The sequence below is a fragment of the Daucus carota genome, chromosome 1 (genome assembly GCF_001625215.2).
Source record: "Daucus carota subsp. sativus chromosome 1, DH1 v3.0, whole genome shotgun sequence".
Classification (NCBI taxonomy): domain Eukaryota; kingdom Viridiplantae; phylum Streptophyta; class Magnoliopsida; order Apiales; family Apiaceae; genus Daucus; species Daucus carota.
The window spans coordinates 47,627,546-47,651,054 of record NC_030381.2 but is presented as its reverse complement, the minus strand read 5'-3'; the positions used below and the strand labels follow the sequence as shown (position 1 = coordinate 47,651,054).

The following is a 23,509-nucleotide window of genomic DNA, read 5'->3' as shown; positions in this document are numbered from 1 at the left end:
TTGTTAGGGGCCCCACTGACTGACAGGTGGGTAGTCTGGCTTCCGCCCAGAAACTTCGTGTGGGTCCACGTGGAAGCTGAGGATGATAGCTGAAATGAAATGAAAAGAAAGAATGCTGACTTTAGTGGGTCCCCCGTGGGATCTTAGTCATCGATTTTTAATATTTGTTTAATTATGTTATTGTTATTATTTTCTTACTTTCGGTTTAGCATAAAAAGGAAGAATTTTTTTAATTCTGCTACGTTGCAAGAACATTCCAAAAAGTATAATTTTTTTATTGTGATTTTATTTATTGATATACTCCAAAGAACTTTCCTGGATATATTTATTTTAATTAATTAATAAAAGAAAATAAATTTGGATAAAATATCAGGATAATAGGCAAAAGTAATTAATCATATACATTTAGAAGAAAAAAAATAAGAATGGGTATCGTTGTATTGCAGGAGCCCAAAGTAGCAGTGGGTCGGTATTCGGGCCAATGAAACTTAAGAATATTGTACCAGTCCAATTACAAAATTCATATCAATTTCAACCAACTAGCCCACCAAGTCCAATTGCAAAAACAAGGTGAGGACGCTGAGCCTTGATGATGGGGCTCCAACATCATTCTCGTATTTAAACGGGCTGGATGGAAGAAAATGTTGGGTCTGTTCGAATTGTCCTTTTAATCCGTATTAGTTTAGGATCAAGTCCAACAAAATTAGAATTGATCTCCGTTTAGGTCAGTTGTTTTTCCATGGGAAATTTTAACTAGCCAGGTGCCGGATTATATTATGATTATATGTTATTTAAATTTAGATTAATATAATTTTAATAGTATAATAATATAAAAAATATATATTAATTTTAATTAATATCATAAATTGTGAAAATAATAATAATTTGATGATGTGGTCAAAATATTTAAATAAATAAATAGAAAATCAAGTGATAAAATATAGGAGATATTATATAAATATAAATTAATGCTTATCGAATAATGTTTTTTGACGTATTATGGAATAATGTTAAATAACTTAATATGTGCAAATAATTAGGAAATAAAAGAAGAATGAGAAATAAAAAAGAGATGATTAGTGAATCATGAGAATTGAATGTGTGAGAGTATTAGTAGCAAATATAAAATTACTATTTAAATGTATATTATACTAGGAAACTGATACGTAAAAATGACATTATTAGCAATATTTTAGTGATAAGCTTCACGCATAAGTTTCCATGATATCATATGGTTGGTGTGTTACGTACGGGAATATATTAAAAAAAAAAAATTAATAATTTTTTTGATCAGAAATAAATCTGAAGCTCGTTTAAAGTTAAGAATTAATTAAATGTATTTGTTCTGGTGATTTACCTTTTCTCCAATTTTTTAAATAAGAATTACTCATAAATTACATATTATCCATAATTATTTTTATTATTATAAATATTTAAAAAGCATTATATGTTATATTATAATTTTAAATTCAACTAAACAGGTTCTAAAAATATTCTTCTGGTTTCATTTTTCCACAACTTTACACGGAAAAGAGGTAAAATTATATTTTCTTTTGTATCCTGTCATTTTGGGTGTCGATCCTGATTATCAATATATTCATCATTAATGCTCTCAATATCATGAGCCTGAAATATGGTCTTCAACATTAGATCGTGTAGCGTTTTGATTATTTACCAAACCAAAAACGTTATATCATCCAGCGTTCTGTTCAACCGAACGCACATCATGTCTAATTAGGTTAACGTTGCACACGTTCTGTTAGGTTATCCCAAGAGAATATTGTGTAGCGTCTAATTAGGTTAATCCTAATTAGAAGAACGTTACATAGGAACATCGTGTAACGTCTAATTAGGTTAGCATCTAATTAGATTAACCCTGATGGCTGCTACATGGTGATTTAGCTAAAATTGAGAACGTTCTGGTCAAAATTGAAAACGCTATTTGGGGTATTTTTTCAACTCATCCTGACCATTACTTCAAGAATATGTGAGATTTGGGCTCATTTTTCGTCATATTTTATATCCCTAAAAAACATATGGTCTCCCTCTATCTCATTTTATAGGTCCATTTTGGGAAAAAAAATTGTCCCAATATACTTGTCCCTCTCTTTTTTCCATACAACTTTATCATTATATTAATTATGACTTTTTTGAAACTTAACATTATTCTCATTTCTCAATGCACTAAATCACTATATTTATTGTGATTTTTTTGAAACTCAACTCTATTCTTCCTTATCAATGTACCAATTAATGATACATGACATAAAATTATATCCAACCAATCATTTTCTTAATATGCGTGTTTATTTCAAAATGAGCCTATAAATTGAGACGGAGGAAGTACTTTTTGTTGAGGTGTATGGCTTTTAGTGCTTATGATTTTTGTGCATATGCAGGGGCATGATTATTAATGAGGTTTTAATGAATAAAAGCTTTCCACCTCAATGAAAAGTGGTTGTTGCTGTGCGTTCATCGGCACACAGAAAATCGGAAAAACATAAATTAATGTCACTTGTTTGGACAAGCTAATCGGAGTTGTTCACAGGTTTGAGGTTCCCAATCAGGGTTTGGCAGCGCACATCCTTGAACGCAATCAGGCATGGATCGCTCGTTATATTATAGAATAGAATGCCCCGATCGCAGCTGGACCCAAAGTGACCCATCGACACTCTCAGAAAACCCCTGTTCCCTTTCTAGCAAAATTTGCAATAAGTGAGACCAAAACAAACAGCCTTAAAATAATAAGACTGCTTGCTTAAGTTGGCTCTTGACACAACAAACGAATCTCGTACAAGTCTCTCATAAACTCCGCCTAAACCCACTTTTGTCCTTTCCATCAGCCTAAAGGTTGTCACTTTATTTCTTAAACCCCCCTCTCTTCTTCTATAAATACACACACCTATACACACACATATACTTACATATTCACTATCACCCCTTTTCTTGACTCACTCTTCACCGGATCATGGCTAATTCCGCTATTGCACAGGTCAGTGTTCTTACCCTAATCTGATTTTTTTAAGTTTGGTTTCTTAATTGTGATTAGATTGTAATTAGTCATCTGATTAATTATTTGTTTTTTTGTTGTAGATTTCCCTGGGTGTTTCCCTCAGTGATCCGTCTATTCGGAGATCGGTGTTTAAGGTAATTTTTTGTTAATTATGTGATCATCATGATTAGGTTTTGTAATTGTGCTTTTTATTAATTAATTTTGTGGGTTTTGTTAGGTTTGCTTGTATGCCTGTGTGTGTATGAGTCTCGAGAACTGAATTTTAATTGAGAATGAATGTGTGATTTGTTGTGTTGAGATCGATTATTTGGATGCAGATGCCAGTGATTTGTGTGACTTAAGGGGATGTTTAAATCGTTACTACTGAGTTGCATTTGACCTGTTCTCATTTTTAAAACCGGTTCTCGTTTGAGCGCTAAGTTTATGTAAATGATTTGTAGGGTGTTTTAGATCAGTTTGATCTGATTACTGTTTTTTTGGTTATATGTAATCTAATGATTTTGTTGTTGGTAATAATATGTGATAATGATCTATAGTTGTTTTATGTTGACATTGGATTAGACATCTGTTGCAATTTGAATATTTTTGTGGGATATTTGTTGCAATTTGACTATATTTGTGGGACATTTGTTGCAATTTGACTATTTCTGTAAAACATTTGTTGGAATTTGACTACTATTTGTGAGACAAAAGCTGGTTACACTTGCTTTGTGAAAAGGACTGGCCATCAATTATCGTTGGTTATAGGAGCTCACTATAGCTAATTTTATTTCAGTAGATTGATAACCGTTGTTCTTAGTTCAGTAGAAATTGAGTTGCAAGGAAAGCAACTCGGGGATGTAGCTCAGATGGTAGAGCGCTCGCTTAGCATGCGAGAGGTACGGGGATCGATACCCCGCATCTCCATCCTTTTAATTTCCGTTACATTTGCTGCTACACATTGTGCTGCTTCGATTTCTTGATTTCTTCCTGAAGATTAAAGAGATTGTCAATTAGAATTACTTAGCACTGTGTACCTTGTAATTTAATGGCCTTTACATGATTCCTGGTTGGTTCCATATTGTTCTCCAAAAAATAACTTGGAGAAGACTGCAATTATTTGTTTCCTAGAAAATTAATTCTTTTTAATATTCCAGTGACTGCATTTCATTGTTTCTTTTAAGATCAACTGCCAAGAATGAAATTTGAAGTTCACTTCGGCCTTATAGGAGTTAGGGAAGGCAGCACATTTGCTGTTTGCCTAGTAGTGCTTATATTATACATTGGTCAATACGCAAGTTTCACCCAATTTGGTTTTTCCTAATATTATCAGGAGCTACGTTAAACTATCTAGTGTAACAAACAACAAGAACTTGCAGCTCGGGGATGTAGCTCAGATGGTAGAGCGCTCGCTTAGCATGCGAGAGGTACGGGGATCGATACCCCGCATCTCCATTATTTTGATAGTTTTTGATGACCTTGCGAAGTTGTTTTTTAAATTATTAGCCGAACCATACTCCAGCAGGATAATCTCAAAGCCAGTCATCCAGTTTGTAGATTTCCCTCCTGTCTTTTAAGATTTATATACTTGCTCAGAACATAAATAGTTTTTATTTTTGTATACTTGTAAATGTAATTGTTTTGTCTATATATATGTCTTTTGTGTGTCTTCGAACCCTTATATATACCCCCATTTTAATATATGGTGCAAAAAATGGGGCTGGCTTATATATAATTAATACTAACAGCAGTTCGAAATCAACTTGTTGCAGACACATAGCATCAGTTTTCGTGATAAATCATGGAGATCTGTTTTGCCTATGGACTTGAAGGCAAAGAACGCATTCTCAAGGGATCAGTCTGTTATATGCATGTCTGTGCAACAAGCCCAGAAATCTAAGGTTACAGTTTCGCCATTAGCACTTGAAGATGCAAAAGAGCCTCCATTAAACTTACACAAGCCAAAGGAACCATATACAGCAACTATTGTCTCTGTTGATAGGCTTGTTGGTCCTAAAGCTCCAGGAGAGACTTGTCACATTGTAATAGATCATGGTGGCAATGTACCCTATTGGGAAGGACAAAGCTATGGTGTCATTCCTCCAGTAAGTCATAACCTCCTTATTTTTTAATCAGTTGTTCCTGTCTCACATAGTTATCCAACTTCTTACTTGTATATGATTTTGCCAGTGTCATTAGTTAGAACTTAACCTTTGGAATTCCATTTATACCACATCTACTGTCTAATATATCATGGTTATTTCGCTGTCTATGCTCTCTGTGCTTGTTACCTTTTTGTATGAAATCTGCAAATTCTGTTAAGCTCTTAGAGTTGCATAGCTAGTTGTTCTTTTGGTTTGATTTTAATGTCTCAGTCCATTATTTGCAAACCCTTGGCACTTTTCTGTAATGTGTTATTGTTTGTTTCTCAGGGTGACAACCCAAAAAAGCCAGGGAATCCCCAGAATGTACGTCTCTATTCAATTGCTTCCTCAAGGTATGGAGACTCTTTTGATGGAAAGACTGCCAGTTTGTGTGTACGACGAGCTGTTTATTATGATCCTGAGACAGGAAAAGAAGATCCTACTAAAAATGGTGTGTGCAGCAACTTTCTGTGCGACTCAAAACCTGGAGACAAGGTTAAGATTGCAGGTAAATCCAGCATCTCACAGAAGTAAATATTTTTATATTTATCTGTTATTACATGAAAGTATTTTTTATGTTTAATAGCTGATTGAAATTTGAGCTCGTCTACAGTTTGTTCGTATGCAATTAGTACGCTTATCGAGTTTTGATGAATTCATATGCCTATAGGCCCTATATATTTGAACCGTTGAACTTGTAATATCCACATTTTTGTATTTTAAGCCATATGGAAAGTATCTGATTTTCATGTCAGCGTGCGAGTTGAATCTGATTGAAATGTGTTTGTAGATGACTTGGTGATGAGCCTTGTTTAAATGCTGAAAACATGTATCTGTTGGATCCCAACCTTTCTTTTAAAGTATCGTATGCATTTATTTTGCATTCATGCATATCTCTAAATATTGTGTTGTTACTTGGTTTACTCTCGAAATAGGTAAACTAATTAGCAAGTTAGTATAGATGAGTATTTCTATGTGATTCTCTCCCTCTTTATCATATGCAAAATTGTGCAGGCCCTTCTGGAAAAATCATGCTTTTACCTGAAGATGATCCAAATGCTACCCACATTATGATTGCAACTGGCACAGGTGTGGCTCCATATAGAGGCTACCTTCGCCGCATGTTCATGGAATCTGTCCCCAAGTATAAGTTCAATGGTCTTGCTTGGCTGTTCCTTGGAGTAGCTAACACTGATAGTCTGCTATACGATGACGAGTTCAGCAAGTACCTTGAGGACTACCCAGACAATTTTCGATTTGACCGTGCACTTAGCCGAGAACAAAAGAACAAGAATGGTGGAAAGATGTATGTTCAGGATAAGATAGAAGAATACAGCGATGAAATCTTTAAACTTTTGGATGGAGGGGCACACATTTATTTTTGTGGGCTGAAGGGGATGATGCCTGGCATTCAAGACACCCTGAAGAGGGTCGCAGAACAGAGAGGGGAGAGCTGGGATGCAAAGCTCTCGCAGCTGAAAAAGAACAAACAATGGCATGTAGAAGTTTATTGATTTTTTATTTATCAATGTGTCTGTATCAATTGATGTTACAAGGAGTTGTTATCATTAGCAGTTGTCCTGCATCTTTAGATGAATAATGTACTCTTTGTGTAACTATTTTTCATCTTTGTTATGATCATCAATCAGATTTAAGATCCAACTTTTTTTTCAAATGATAGGACAAGCACGTGACTGATTTTAATCGGATGATTTATGTGCATATGCAGTTGTGTTAATATGAACCAGGGTGGATACATATTTTGGAATTTTTTTTTGGACCACCAAAACTGCTCTATTCCCTTTAGCACTGATATATATTTACTTTTGAGTATGTATTATATTAAAATTGTTAGCTGGTAAGATTATGTTAGTACTAATGTGCAATTATTACTAAAATTAAAAATCACGTTTCTTTAAACATCATGCATTAATAACGTACTGTACAATTTATATATAGTTAATTTACTTGTCCGGGTCCAAACTTGCATGTTATATGTATACACATACTTTTCTAGCTTTTTCTTCCGTTTTTTTCTCCACTTGGCTGACAAATCTTTTTTCATCAAACAAGGTTCAAAGTCAAGCTTCCCCTTTTTCGCAATCATCAGGTAAAATAAATTTATCTTCGAATTTTTCATTCATTTTATGCTGCAATTTATTTGTCTTTCTTCTCATATTTGTTGATTCAGGGCCATTCAAATGTCTCTATTCAATATCATATCTGAATTCTGTTTTTCCTCAATTTATATATATGTTTCATATGATGATCATTCCTCTTATATCTATTGACGCGCATTTGAAGTTTCTGTCATTGATATCTGCATGTTCAGGTGATATGTTTTTTTTTTGTGTCAAATTCATATGTCATAAAATTATGAATTTTCAGAGTTTTCTTTTTAGTTTTTATGTAATGGGTTATAGGGATTATGGGGTGTTATTACTTTTGTATCTTGGTTTAATCATTAGTCTTTTTGGCTTGACAGGTGTTCTCGGATGATTAGTGGTTTTCGAGCTGCAGAATGAGTATGCTTCTACTCTTATCTTTAGGGAAAACAAACGCAGATAGTATTTGCCTCGTAGCATATTAGTTGTTATTATCTACGGTTTCTCAAAAATATGTATGCAAGTTATCGAATTTGTCCAACTAAAACGTGTTTTATCTTGGTCGCGTGAAAGAAATGGGATTCTGAAATCTATTTAACTCTTTGAACAATTCACTGATGAGAAAATTGGGTCAGAGGGTGCTCTCAGGGAGTTCTTCTGAGATTAGAACAGATTACAGTATAAAATAATGATGGTAGATTTGTAAATATAAGATTCAACCCACTGTAATTTGCGAAAATATCCCTAATTTACTATTATAATTCTTTTAAACTCGGGGACCGGGGTGTTACTTGAGGGCACCCTCAGGCCCAGCAACTTCTTCACTGATTACTATGAGTTTGCTAATATCAATAATAGTCTGTGTAGCCATTGCAAATATTGAATAGGTAATTACAAACTTATGATTTTGTCCATCGCTGGCGAATATACTGTATTGTGCTAATTGTGTTCCACTTTAAAAATTTCCCAATATCATATAACCAAAGTTTGAACAAAATTGAAGGATAACTGTAATGTTAAACTTTTCATTTTTGCTATTTTTTCTGGTAAAAATTATAGGATGTGTTGCTTTAGAAAGATAACTGTGCTTATCATATAGACAAAGTTTGAACATATTGAAGGAAGACTGTAATGTTAAACTTTTCATTTTCCTATTTATTCAGGTAAAAAATTACAGGATCTGTTGCTTCAGAAAGATAACCGTGTTTGTGCGGATTGTAGTGCTCCAGACCCCAAATGGGCGTACGTTCCACCAACTAGATATTCTTTTTACCTTTTGTCTATTGCAGTATGTCTTTTATGTCTATGCGATATGAGGCAAAAATCTGGTACTCTGTGCTCTATTATGTATATGCATCGATTGTATTAGGCCTTTGTTTTCCACCCTATCTTTTAGTTATTTCTAAACGTCTTCAGTTCTCCTGTTTACTTAGATTTAAGTTTAGGCGAGACTGGTTCTTTAAGTAGGCTTCTTGTAAGTTTTTGCTGTTCTACAGCACAATGGTCTTTGTGAGGTTTAAAGTCAATGAGAAAGGCAATTGTGATAATAATATTTAGGGCGAGGATTGGGCTTTTGTAGAGTCTTTGATAACTGACAAAATTGTATTAAAAGTTCTCACTTGACAACCAAACTACATCTCAGCGATCCTACAGTACTTGTTGCTTGTAGGCAAAAGATGTAATGGATTTCAAAAAAGTAAACTATTCTTCTTAAATGATTTGTATGAGCGCACACACTAGCACGTGTACCTTGAACGAACAAGAGAAAAATGGTTGTCATTATGAACTATACCTATCTAGGGAACCAGACCATAACTGGCCCGTCGCCCACTATATGTTATATACCATGCCCCTCCACAATCATGTGGCTGTAGCCTACCTCAGTGTGTGGATTAGGTTTCCACTTCTTAGAAAAGAAATATCTAAACATGTTGAACTATATAGTAAGATCAGATCACCCAGGTTTATGTCCATAAGCAGTGACAATTTCCCTATGAGAACTTGCTTTCAGTATGGCTTCAGTGGATTCCCTTACTAGATATACTATATATAAAGTAGGCTTGGAGCCTTGGACAGGTCCTCACAAATTCCTTTGCAGGACGCAAAGCGTATAATTATTAGTGCTTAAGCTATATAAGTTGATGTGTCAATATCCTAAAAAGTTTAAGACATTATAGAGAGTAAGTTTAAAGTTTCATGGTTTGCTTAGTCCTCTCTCTTTATCAATTAAAAAAATATTGGTTCTTAGCCATTCCTCTTAGAGTAAATTAAAAAGTCGTAACTGAACTTAACCCTGTTTAGCATTTTGGTGGCCGGAGTTTCAAATTTGCGATATGGTAACTATCCCTCCGTCCCTTTTTAGTTGTCATTAGTTGTCACTTTGACTTTTTGCACGTAATTTAAGGTGATTAAAAAATATACATCCACTTATTATTTTTAAAATTTTCTTTTTATGAATTAAAGTTTATAGTTTATATTTTTATTCATAAAAAGAAATTTTTTGAAAATAATAAGTAGAAGTATATTTTTCAATCACCTTAAGTTGCGTGCAAAATGTCAAAGTGACAACTAAGAAAGGACGGAGGGAGTATTTCTTTATTAAAAAGAATATGGGCCACTTTTCTCTTTTGTTTTGCAAAAGGTGGCTAAAGCGGGTAAAGTTCAGCCACCATTTTGCAATTTACTCTTCTTTCTCATATAACTACTTGAAAAGCCTTTATAATCTTGTCCTACCTGAAATACATATATGAGCTTATTATGATTCTGATTGTGACAAAAAATATAGTTGTGGAAACAATGAGCATTAAGAAATATATGTGCAGATGATCGATAAGAATTTGTAGAGTTGAGGTGGTACCTAGTGTGCTTTTGAGCTCAAACTTGTCTAATGGAAAGATTATATAGAGTTACTGAACATCTGAGACTTATTATTTACCTAGTCAGAATTATTTGCTTCCCATTTTTACATATTTTATAGCTTTTAGCAGGACCAACCTTGGATTGTTTTTCAAATGATAAAATTTGGTGAAAATTTCAGGTCAGCTAATATTGGAGTGTTCATATGTTTAAAATGTGCTGCAGTGCACAGAAACCTTAAAAGTGGTACTTCAAAGGTGATTCTTTACTGTATTATTTTTTCATCTTTTTTCACCATTTCATTAACTTGCCAAAGTGTGAAACGGGTTACTGCTTATCATAATAGTGTCATTGACTGCACTTAGTATCTTTGCCTTTCTTTTAAAGAATTTTGCTTCCTTCGAACAATTACAAACACCAGGGAAGAGTAAGAACAGATAAATTTGTCTAAACTTAACACATACTTGTCATTTCATCTGTTCTAGGGTTAAATGGAGGAATTTTTATGCAATACGGTTTTCTTAACCATCTTAGTTGATTAAAGTAAATCAAAGGTTGGAACCGTCTTAATTGATTAAAATAAATCGAAGGGAGGAAGGACTACTCTGTAAAGAAGGAACTTGAGCTTTTAGACCATTGCTCTAAGATGTAACTGTATAATATTATAACTGTATAATATGCGTTAAACTCAGCACCAATTTTCAATATTCATTCAAACGAGAGGCACCTATAAGTCTATAACACCAAACAAACAGCTTTATGGTTCGATTGTACATGAACTTATATGTTGTTCAACTCTTTTTAATATCAAAACTCACTTTTATATATTTAAGAGTAAATAATAAAGTGGTGGCCGAACTTAACCTCATTTACATTTTAGTGGCCGGAGTTTCAAATTTTCAATATGATGGCCATACATTATTTTTATATATCAAAAATGTGGTTGAGGGCCACTTTTGCAGTGGTTTTTTCCTCAAACAACTGGCCCTCGTCCACCTTTTGATGTATAAAAGTAATGTTTAACCATTATATTACAAATATGAAACTCCAGCCATTAAAATGAAATATGGAGTTAAGATTTTGTTATTTACTCTATTTTTAGTTAAGATAGAAAAGGGAAATAGTGTTTATCTTTCATTATATATATGTAGAGTCTCTCAATAATATTTTACCTTGTTTTGTATCATGGTGAGAGGGAGCAATATGATCTGTTTACTCAGTTACAATGTCTAAGTTTGCTTATATTCCTGACTTACACTACCGTTACTTGATGATACTAGTTGACCTGAACAACTTTGCAAATTGGACAGGTTTTGTCTGTGACCTTAGATGAATGGTCCGATGAAGACATTGATCATGTAGTTGAATGTGGAGGAAATGCCTTTGCGAATTCCATTTACGAGGCATATTTCCCTGCAGGAGTTTCAAAACCTGGACCAAGTGCTAGTAATGAAGAACGTTCAAAGTTCATAAAGTTAGATGGCTAATCTTTACCTCATTTCTTCAGTTCAATCTTTAAATAATCCATTTAACGTGTGAATTATATGATGTCAAACTAATAGCTATCTACTTAATTCATTGTTTATTGTTTCAGATACAATTTGTTCATTCTCCTTTTCTCTTTTTTGTAGGTCTAAGTATGAGAGTCAGGACTTTCTGAAACAGAGCTTGCGGATCTCGTCAACTGGAAAGAGCTCTATTCAATCAAGTTTTTCCAACAAGATTATGAACAGTTTTCGAAGTTCTTTTAGTTCATCACAGAAATCGGTAAATATAATTATTTAGAATCTGCTCCCTCCGACTAATTTAGACTTTAATTTTTTAAATTGATATTAGAGGTGATAGCAATTGGAACATACATAGAGTCCCTCCATCCCAAATTAGATGAGCTCGTTGACCTTGGACATACAATTTAAGAGGCATTGACCTCATAGTTACTTAACTTATTTTTAAAATTTTATTTTTCTATATAAAAACTTAAATATGACATTTTTGTTTACAAAAGAAAATTTATGGAACTAGACGGTCAATGCATCTTAAGTTGTGTGCCCAAAATCATCTAGCTCATTTAATACTTGCATCTCTCTCCTATGCATTCTGAATAGTTTGTTTCTTTTGTGGCTTCTTGGAGTGCAAGTGGATGAATTGATTTTAATCAATTATAACAATAATTTGCTGGTTTATGGTGTTTCTATGAGCTATTCACATCCAGTTGTGAAACTGATGACAGAAAGGGGCGCAATTTATTGGACTAATAAAGCTTAAAGTTATCCAAGGAAAGAATTTAGCTGTGCGAGATATGTTCTCAAGTGACCCTTATGTTATTGCGCAACTGGGCATGCAGGTCAGTGAATTTCTCTTACAACTATGCATCTAAAACACAAAAATAGGAAAAAAAAACTCAAATTCACATTTTCCCTGAGGTTTGAAAATGTTATTGACATTTATTTGAATAAACTGGCTTCTTAATGTGAATAGAAGGTGCAAACCACTGTCGCTCAAAGCAACCTGAATCCAGTTTGGAACGAGGAATTAATGATTTCCATTCCAAAAAGCTATGGGGCCTTAAGATTGGTATGCCAATTATATATCCGCCGTATCCTCTGTCCCAAACATAAAATTGACCAGGACAGACGGAGTATATGACTGTTAAATTTTACCCTTAACCTCAATTCCTCTATACTGCAGGAAGTTTATGACTACGATACATTTTCGGCTGATGACATAATGGGGGAGGCTAATGTAGATCTTCAACCAATAATAAACTCGGCAATGTCATATGGCGATCCTAGTATGTTTGGTAACATGCAGATAGGAAAATGGGTGAAAGCGGACAACAATCCTTTGGTAGACGATAGCACAGTAAATATTGTTGACGGGAAGATAAAGCAGGACATGACACTGAAGCTACAAAATGTAGAGTCTGGAGAATTACAAATTGAACTAGAGTGGATGCCTCTTGAATGACAAGGTTGAACGATGAGGTATAATGTACATTAACTAATTATCTTTTCATACTTTCAAAGAAAGGTTGGATCAGTTATTTATACAACAAATGCAGATTTGCATATATATATTTTTTTATAACCATGTCTGCATGAGCCGGATATATCATGTAATATTTGTTTTGCTCTTTTGGATCTGTTTTTTTCTGTTTAAGAATTAGGTCTCGAAATTCTTCTAGACCTCTCAAAAATAATATCCCATTCTTGATCCATGGTCGTATGGACATGGTTCTAAAGAGAACAAATTCTCGCTTTATGGCTGTAGGTCTCTTACTTTGTAAAAAGACATCCATGGTACATGGCTTAAAATTCTCTACTTTCATGTGCTCAAAGCCTAAATTATCTGAGCAGGAGTGTCCAATTATTGGCATTGCCTATCTATCAGCTCCGTCTCGGATACAAGGCCACGTCCAATTAGTGTTCTAAAAATCTCCGATTTATTAAAAGGTCGACTAACTTTCAAAAATATTTGACGACAATATCTTCAATAAATCCTAGATCTTCTAATACATCTTAAATCGATAGATCAACTAATTAATTCTGATTTCCAATTTTACACGATCATGCTCACTCCCACAAGTGTAACAACACTTTCATGAGCACAGCAGACTACACAATTATTAATCTATTATCTATAAACTGTGTCGTATTGTGTATGTAAGTACTCTTAAACGAACAATCTAACTACTCAACTGGTAGAAAACACACAAAATATAATCTCAATGCAATGTATTGATAATCAAGCAACCGACAGAGAGATACTCGTAAATATATTTCGTTACAAAATCAGATTACAATATTTATATACAACAGTCGTCTCAAAATTAATGGATGCAATCATCTGGATTAATCGGAAATTAATTAGAAGACGGAGATTGTTTCGATTGCATTTGAAACCTAAAAATGAAAACAAAAGCAGCAACAGATAACAAAGCAATACCCGTAACTCCACAGACTAAACTCGCCACCAGCCACGCCGTGTTGACTCTTCCACCGCCGCTTCCACTCCTTGCGCCGTCGCTTCTCCGCCACGTCACGTCCGTCAAGTTCTTCGCCTCCGGCAACGGCACCTTCGACTTAGTTCCTTCAAAAAACGACGTCGCATCAGGAGACTCCGTCACAGTCGATGTGTTCTGGTAGGTGAGGCCATGATCCGACGGCCGGAGCTCTCTGCCGGCCGATTGTACGGACAAGATGAACAGGAGTATCAGCACTGCGGTGGCGCAGGTATAGTGAAAGTTCATCTTTGTTTCGAGATTTTTGTGTTGTTTTTAGAGTGAGTTGTGAATATATACGTACAGTTTTTTGCGTGTATGGATGGAAAAGATGCAGAGATGAGAGTGCATGCGTATATATAGTGGTATAGAGACAGTGTTTTATGGGTGTGATTGTGTGAAGTGATAATTGAGGTTGAAGTTCTGTTAGAAAAAAAAATGAAAGGCGCGTGAGTCTTGTCGTGACCGCCAATAGAATTTAGCACCGCGTTTGTTTTGTCGTTTTGGTCTAGTAATAAAGGGGGAAGCATGATTTGTGAAAGTTTGAATTTAGTGTAAAATATTGAAAAGTGATTAGAGAAGTACTGTGTGATTAATGATCACTAATCAGTATGGGAGAGAAGCCGGGGTCACGGGATTGATCGTGCTTTACTAATTCAATAAAGTTCTTACTTTATTTCTATGTTATTTTACTCATAAAATATATATAAATATATCGTGTGTGTATATTATAAGGGTTGCGTTAAGTGGAGTATAATTTTTTAGCGTGAGGATACTGAGAACATTATTATTCTGCTGAATAATATAACATTGAAAAATTTTCAAAATAATTGTTCTGCACTTACACTTTCTAAGTAGCGCTGAACAATTTTTCTAAGTATATTTTACAAACAAAATATACTCAGCTGAATCATTGTCTACTAAGTATATAATATGTTATTTCGATCTCCTCTAGATGTGGTGTTTTAGATGTGTGTTTATTTATCCAAGGACCAGCCTTTTCAAATACTCGTTATATGATCTCTTTTTTCCGTGATAAAAAATTGTGTATTGATCATTCATAATAATTATTTATCGGGACCGTTCCTATCTTTTTTATTCACATAATATTGACAATTAATATATTTTTTACATCATCACCAGATCAGTAGAACAGAATAAATCCGTGAGCAGAGATCTAGTGATTTTTCAGAAAGCCGAACTAAAGCGCAAGGAATGGCATATAATACTATATTCCCGATTGCCAAACCAAACCTGAAATCACATGAACAAAAGTTGAATAAGCATATCATATGCTGGGTGTCCGTTTCTATATGGCCACCAGTAGTGTGTGACAACTCCCACTTATATTAGTAGAATAATACCCATAGCTCTAATATACTGGACTTTTGTGTCGACCTCCCTAGGCCATTTCTTACTTGGAACGAATTATAAATTAAACTAGTATTTTAGCAGCCTTAATCACATGATAATTAAAACGTAGAATCCGAAATAGAGATATGTGGATAAGTTAAACCCATCACAAATGTCCACTGTCTTATATGTCACATGCAACAATTCATTTTTAATTTACTCATGGGCTGCCAGACGCATCACGACTTGAGGCATTAGCCTTATTCTGGGGGACCGTCTCGTGAGTCTAAAACAGAATATTTAACTACTGGGATTGTTATTTCTTTCAAAAGTTACTAATTTTTATATTGGTATTTCTATGGTGTGCCCATAGGCACACAATAAGCACTAACATCTATGAATTTGGTGTATTCTTATTGGTCATGTAATCATAAATATGGATGGCCCCCCTGCATTTACATCAATCCAACCAATCAAAATCCACCAAATTCATCAAATTTTGTGTATATTGTGTGCCCTTGGGCACACATTAGAAAGACCCTTTTTATATATATTTTTTTTCATTTTACTTTATATAAATTATTATTCTTAAATATTTAAAAAAAATGAACTTTTCATTTATATCAGTCTTAAACCCTTCGGGACTAACTACTCTCTTTGCTTTCCTTGATGACTGCTTGTTTGCTCTGAGGTCCCTCTAACCCACTCAATCTAGTCATCTTGAGACTGAGATGACACTTTTTGGTGTTTATAAGGTTCGATAAGCCTTTGAGCAAAAGATTACTTTCAACGGCATGCATGAGTTCAATCTATGTCGGATGAAACAAAAAACGGCAAGATTATTACTCCCTTTGTCTCAGCAAGTTCTTCTCGTTATTTTTTGACACTTATTTTGAAATTGCTATAAAGTATATGTCCATAAGAAAAAGTCTAATAAGATACATATCTAATATCTCATTATCTATTAATAATATAAAATATTGAGTTCCGACGAATCCTGTTGATTTAGAGAATTCACTTCTATTGTCAACTTTGATTGTAATCTGTTTTTTTGTTCTCTATTATTATTTTAATAATAAATTTGGATCTTTTCGTCAAAAAAAATAAAATAATAAATTTGAAGCTGACTAACTATTAAAGAAGGGAAAAGATAAAGCAAAAAGAGGGAAACTAATTTTTTATTCATAAACATTAAATATATAATGGCCAGAGTTTAGCTAAAAATAGACAATGACTAGGAAATTTGAGTATGTGCTAGTAATTTAAATAATCACTCGGATAATATTGGAGTACCTTTTTTTTGATACATTACATAAACTAGCTTTTTAACACATGCAAAGCACGGGTTGTTTTAAATTATTTTTTCAATATATCTCATATTTTTTTGTTCATCTTTTTCAAATTAAGATTATTTGTGTTATAAACGTAATTTAAATGTAATATTTGTTTGTATTTGAAGTCATATCATGTGTATGTTAGGTTGTTCCTGCTTCCGGCTTCCTTTTCTAAGAGTATCTCCAAGAGCCTCTTCATTTAGGCTCCTGACTTGAGATTTGAGGAGGGAGAGGAAAAATGTTGCTCCAAGAGACTCTTAAATGGCTCTTAAATCTTAAGAGCCTCTTGTTTCTCTCTCCTCTCTCCTCAAAGTTAAGAGCTACCACATGGCTCGTAACTTATTTTTTTACAATGAAAAAATCTTTCCATCCAATTCACCTCCATCTTTCACTCTCTTTTTTGTTGTAGTGGAGCCCAATATATGAATAAAATATGAAATAGAGAAGAGATGTAGAGAGTATTGTTGGAGTTCACCCTCTTAACTTTGCTCTAAATTGCTAAGAGCCACATTTTTTATATTATATTTAGGAGCCAATAAGGAGGCTCTTGGAGATGCTCTAAGAAAGTTAGTTTACTTTTATTGACCCGTTTGTGTAAAAAGTCAAAAGCACATATAAGAAACCGAAAATTCCATCTTTTTATCAGGACTTCTACTTTCTTTCAAACACTTTAATAAACTTAAAGTCTAGACTTACTTCTCACTAATAGTCCACTTTTTTTTTAAGTAAAAAGTCACTTTTTTTAAGTTTATCCAAACGACCCCTATGCTGATGTATATATGTACACATATCCTCACTATAATAATATTTATTAAAATATAATTACAAAAAATATACACTATTTAAATTTTTTATTATATAATTAAAATACCACTCACCTAAAATTATTGAAATTTTGTTTTAAAAAAATGAGGTTCTTGCCGAATTAGAGTCTTTGTCATATAGTTATATATTATTTATAATCATTCTAATATATATATACATAGAGTTGGGTTCCTTGGAAACCCACTCTCTTTGGAGTTGTTGGAGTCCTAGTTTTCTACCCTTGGATTCTTTTTAGAAGCAACGGCCACGATTTAAAAGATAATATTTTATAATTTTGTATCAAAAATAATAAGAGCAACATAACTTCTCTTATCAAGTCCTGTAGATTTGAAATCCTCATGTCCTGCATCTTAGAGATCTTTAATTACGTTTTTGAAGACCCAACATCATCCTAATCTTCTACTCAGTTTGTCGAACTGCTAGAGTAAAAGTCTCAATTGACTTGTTTAGGTTTTATATGAATTTGGGGATCTGGTCGAGAAACACAAGAATCATCGACTTGAGTGAAGGAATGTGATGGAGGTTAGGGTGCAGGATATTTCGGGCATATTGTACTGCACATTGATTGAGAATGTTTTGTATAAATAACCGCAGGACAAACATCATCCTAATCTTCTACTCAGTTTGTCGAACTGCTAGAGCAATTCAAGCACGGAACAAAATTCTCAATTAACATGTTTAGGTTTCATATGAATTTGGGGATCTAGTCGAGAAATACAAAAATCATCGACATGAGTGAAGGCATGTGGAGGTTAGGAGTGCAGGATATTTGCGGCATATTGAACTGCACATCTGTAATTGAGAATATTTTGTATAAATAACTGCAGGACAAGCATTTATTAAAACTAAACACATTAGAGACTAGTATTGCGTACTGTACTGTATAGCAATTCCTCGGTGCATGATATTTTACATAACACACATCTGTAACTGCCCCATCATTTTAGCCTAAAAGGTCAAAGGCATAAAACACGCACCTAACCCATTAGCATTTAACAGTTTTATTAGATTTAAAATTTAAAAAAGCTATAAAAACCAACCATTGGATCAATATAAAATGAAGGGTCACGATCAGGACTCCAAGGACTCCAATAAAAATGGGACTCCATATAACTTTCTTCTATATATATATATATATAGAGTTAAGTTCTATGGAGTACACAAAAACATTGGAGTATTAGAGTACAAGTCTTAATTTTTTAGTTTAATCATAAATAATATATTTGATTATACAAATTTATATACAATCTATCATTTATAAGTTGTCTTGCACATAATTGTCTATCAATCTTTAATATCTTTCAACTTTAACAAGTATTAACATTATTGTTCTGCTTATTAGTTATATTGCAGAACATAGAGTCCTGTAATTTATAAAAGTCATTATTCTACCTTTTGATTACAATGTTTATGTTGTGTAGAACATAATGTGCAGGTTATTAAATGTTTCTGAATATTATTGAACAAAAAAATTGAAATTTAGATGATAGATTACATTTTATCCAACGTTGTACTCCAATACTCCAATATATTGTGTACTCCATTGAACTTTACTCTCTCTCTCTCTATATATATATATATATATATATATATATATACTAGCTTATAGCCCGTGCAAGGCACGGGAGCTTTTTAATTATATATAAACTTTTTAAATATATTTTAAATGGTGTGAAGAAATTTAATTTATAAATAATAAATAAAATTTCGAAATTATAATTTGTTTGTAAGTTAGAACTGTGGTAAATACATCATCACAACCATTAATGGCTTCAAATAAACTATTGTAATGAAGCCATTCCTTTTCTCGTATGTACCCTGCCAAAGTATTAAATTCTTTCTATCAAATTTTAATATATTTTGAGTGGAATACGTTATTGGCAACTCTTATTAGATTATATTTATAAATGTATTTTATATTAGAATTATTATAGTGTGATTTAAATAGCCCGCAAGGGTTGGTTTAGCTGGTTAAAGAGAGGACATGCATCCTCTTGCGCACCCGAAGGGTAGCGGCTGCGGGTTCTTAGGTTAAAAAAATAAATAAGAAAATATAATGTGATTTAAATATTTTTCAAAAAATTTATATGGTTCTAAATTAAAATTGATAAACATAATTTGTTTTTGAATTAAGAAAAAGAATCATAAACATGCAATAAGAAGGTAGAATCTATTTTGGATTAAGAAAAAGTTTTTGTATTTGCTAATCACATAAATACGGCTTATTAATTTTAGAATATATTATAAAAAAATTGTGACGGTTCGATTTATATGATTCTACGAATAAAACTGGTAGGAAATATTTATTTGGTATTAAAAAAATCAAATACACGTGAAACACAGAATTTGTTTTGGATTCAGAAAAGGAATTATAAACATGCAAGGTGATGTATCAGTTGCCTTGTAGAACAGAAGTTAATTTTCCAATCTAACGGTGCTTATTTGTTCAATATAAGATCCAACGGATGATAAGCTTTTGTACCAGAGGACCATGCGACCAAATTATCTCCCTTACGCTTATTATATATAAGTATATAATATATATATATATATATATATATATATATATCAAGGTTGTAAAAATCGGAACTCGGTGTAACTCGGTTTGGTTCCGGAAAAATGAGTACTCGGAACTCGGGTGAGTACTCGGAATGAGTAATCGGATAACTAATCGGGTATTTTTTTTAATTAATTTTTTTCTCTCATATATAGTTATATACTGATTAATAATAAAACTATCTAATAATATTAATATTTTAATAAAACACTTGAAATAATGAAGTTCAAATATAAGTTAATTGTTTGATAGTTTTTGACATAATAATCATTCACAAGTTTTAATCATAAAACACATATACTTTCTAATTAATGTCAATACTTTACCAAAAAAAGATCAAAACATACATAAATTTACGTTTAGTCTCTTTTGAAATAATTTTCAAATAAAACAATAAAAAATTGATAAGTCAAACTCGGATATGACCTCGAGTACTCGGAGTCAAACCGAAGTTTGACCGATTTTTTAATAAATCGGTTTTGAACCCGATTACTCGGAACTCGGATCGGACGAGGGGTTAAAAACGAGTACTCGGAATGAGTACTCGGCCGACTCGGCGATTTTTAGAACACTGATATATATATATATATATATATATATATATATATGTATATATTAGAGTGTGTATATGTATATATATATTTTATTAAATCATAATAATTAAATTCTAAAAATCAGCCGAATTAACGGAATAATCGATAATCGGACAGATTTTGATCCGATTTGGTAAAATCCAGTTAAATCGATGTCTAATTGGTAAGAGATTTGATTAATAGCTTGAAAATCAGCCATGATATAAAAAATTACAAAATTTATGGGGAAAATTTAAAGTTTAAAAATGATTATATATTGTTTTAACATATATAATATTAAATTAATTTCAAATAATGATCATGTTTATTAAATCATAATTATAAATATTATATACTTATATGTATATTGGAGTTTTAATTATAAAGTAATTAATGTATATTAACGAAGAGACATTAATGTCTAATAAATTTGTTAAAATAAAAAGTCAATAATAGCCTCACTATTTATGAATATATATGTATTGTGAGCAAGGGTAGTTTCGTCTCAACGAATTAAATTACTCCCACTTGTTCTATTAGATATATAATAGATGTGAGTTTAGGAGCTCATTTGGTTAACCTACTAGATTTCCTCTAATATATTTTTAATTTTTTTTTCTGAATAAAAATTTAACGTTTAAATTTCTACTCAAAAAAATATAAAAAAAATCATGAAACTAGAAAATTCAAAGTGTGTGCAAACAGTGAACGCAAACCGTATGGGAAGAGTAGAATCTCATTTTATATACAACACTTTACCATCTCATCGGTATGATATATTAAAATCAAATAAATAATTTTTAAAAACATGTTATTCGAAATGATTAATATAAAATGTTACTGAGTGGCGATTAGCAAAATCATTTCATGACATTTACCGAGCTTGTCTGAGTAAAATGAATGATAAAAGGTGCTCAGGCCAACTCCAACTACTGATCCAAATATAAATCCAAATTCATTCATCTTTATAATATTCATATACTTATGATTTTAAATATTTTAAAAAATGATTAACTAATTTCATCATTAATTATAACAATACAATTAACAAGTAGACAAAGATAAAATATTACAAAATAATTCAAAAAAAATTAAAACGGTACATAATAATACATTAAAAGCATTAAAATATTACATTAAAACCCTAAGAATTAATATATTTTCCCCACAAATGCTCAATTAGTGCATTTTCAAGTTCAAGATGGGCATATTTATCTTTGATTTTTCTATAGCGATTAAAAAATTGTTGAAATTTTAAGTATTTTAAAATTTTTTTGGATCACTACTATTCACCGATCCAAATTTGGATCACTTTTTTTTGGATATGGGCCAACAGAGGATAAACCCTTAACCACTTGGTCTATCCAATCGTGCTCAATTTAGATCACTTTTTAGTTCACAGTTGGAGTGATTTGGAGCAAAATTACCACAAATTTAAATTTTTGGATCATGGTTGGAGATGTCCTTAGTCTTTCGATTTCATCCCAATCAAATGTGTAACCAAGACAGATAGGCCAGAGTCAGATTATGGGGCCGTTTGGCCAAATTTAAAAAAAGTGATTCCATACTTAAAGTAAAGAAGTGGAGTAGAAGTGAGAAGTAAATAAGTTAATAAAATGTTTGGAAAAGAAGCAGAAGCTGTGAGAGAGAAGTTAGCATTCTCAGCTTCTTAAAAGTGCTTTTACATCTTTACACAAACGGATTAAGAAAAGTAGAAGCCAGAAGTAGAAATGACTTCTGCTTCCCAAACAGTATGTGTTCATTTAATTCCAAAGTGTACTCTTTTTTTTTTTTTTTTTGAGAAATTCCAAAGTGTACTCTTAATTAGATACATTTCGGTATTGAACGAAACACACAATATAAAAAATGATTCCACATTTCTATATCATGTTAACTCAATTCCTAATTTCAAATTCATACTGTCTCGTGGAAGGAATGATCCCTGAATACTGTATATTGTTTGCCTTTGTTGGTCTGCACGCGGCTTTGATCCGAGGTGGAGCAGTATCATCTGATTGATCAGTAACGTGCCAACTCTTTATGGGTTTCAACTGCTGTCGGCCCACTTGCTTGTGAAGTCAACGAGCTAGTTAAATGGCTATCCCGGCCCATACTACATGTTGACACACATTAAGGGGCCGTTTGGCTCGTTTTGGGGAAACGGAATGAAATCTAGAAAGGGAAACACGGACAAAGGAAAGGAATGATCCTGAATTGTTTTACCTGTTTGGTTTTGTTGCAGAAACGGAATGAAAATTTGTGCGATTAATTTTATATTCGATTTTCTTAATATTATATAATTTCAAAAGAGTTAAATGTATTCATATCTATAACAAGATAATTTATTTACATTCTAATAAATTAATATAATTTATTTAAACATACTATTAATTTTTTAAATAAATTAACATGTGAATTATGTCACAATTATATTTAATTTAAAAAACTAAATTAAAAATTATTTTTAATTCTTAAAAATACTTTATATGATAATCTTTTATTTTAATTGTTTAAAATATGAATTATAACTCAAAATAGAAAAAAAATGTGAGGAAAGGGAATCCAAATACCTAGTTGGGGGTGTGGAATGAGTTATGAGCAATATGAGGTAAATCCACTACTAAAAAAGGGGAAAGGGAATGATGATTTTTACCAAACAAACACGTACAAAGGAATCAATCAGGCTGATTACCTTTCCCTTTCCTGAATACCCCTAACCAAACGGCCCCTAACTGTCTTAGCCAGATTAATTAGATAAATTTGTCGAGATC

The 23,509-nt window shown here is 32.5% G+C and overlaps 3 protein-coding genes and 2 non-coding genes across 6 annotated transcripts; 4 read left to right on the top strand and 1 right to left on the bottom strand.

Moving 5' to 3' along the window:
- Positions 1-2,648: 2,648 nt before the first annotated feature.
- LOC108205117 (ferredoxin--NADP reductase, root isozyme, chloroplastic) lies at positions 2,649-6,798 on the top strand. Its single transcript, XM_017374915.2, has 5 exons — positions 2,649-2,992; positions 3,094-3,147; positions 4,765-5,097; positions 5,425-5,644; positions 6,151-6,798. The coding sequence occupies exons 1-5, from the start codon at positions 2,969-2,971 to the stop codon at positions 6,648-6,650; spliced, it is 1,131 nt and encodes a 376-aa protein (XP_017230404.1). The 5' UTR covers positions 2,649-2,968; the 3' UTR covers positions 6,651-6,798.
- Positions 3,847-3,919, top strand: TRNAA-AGC (transfer RNA alanine (anticodon AGC)). Its single transcript has one exon. It is a non-coding gene; the product is annotated as a tRNA-Ala (tRNA).
- TRNAA-AGC (transfer RNA alanine (anticodon AGC)) lies at positions 4,375-4,447 on the top strand. Its single transcript has one exon. It is a non-coding gene; the product is annotated as a tRNA-Ala (tRNA).
- Positions 6,799-7,142: 344 nt separating the features above from the next.
- LOC108196247 (ADP-ribosylation factor GTPase-activating protein AGD12) lies at positions 7,143-13,336 on the top strand. Of its 2 annotated transcripts, none has more exons than XM_017363445.2 (9): positions 7,143-7,246; positions 7,622-7,661; positions 8,405-8,483; positions 10,279-10,354; positions 11,408-11,571; positions 11,729-11,864; positions 12,328-12,441; positions 12,576-12,671; positions 12,786-13,336. In XM_017363445.2, exons 2-9 carry the CDS (start codon positions 7,658-7,660, stop codon positions 13,062-13,064), a joined length of 948 nt encoding a protein of 315 aa, XP_017218934.1. In that variant the 5' UTR covers positions 7,143-7,246; positions 7,622-7,657; the 3' UTR covers positions 13,065-13,336. The 2 variants fall into 2 exon arrangements, with proteins under 2 accessions (XP_017218934.1, XP_063941857.1); XM_064085787.1 differs by lacking the exon at positions 7,143-7,246 and adding an exon at positions 7,275-7,468.
- A 480-nt stretch (positions 13,337-13,816) lies between these two features.
- LOC108194621 (uncharacterized) lies at positions 13,817-14,503 on the bottom strand. Its single transcript, XM_017361578.2, has one exon. It carries the CDS (start codon positions 14,344-14,346, stop codon positions 13,960-13,962), a length of 387 nt encoding a protein of 128 aa, XP_017217067.1. The 5' UTR covers positions 14,347-14,503; the 3' UTR covers positions 13,817-13,959.
- Positions 14,504-23,509: the final 9,006 nt, after the last annotated feature.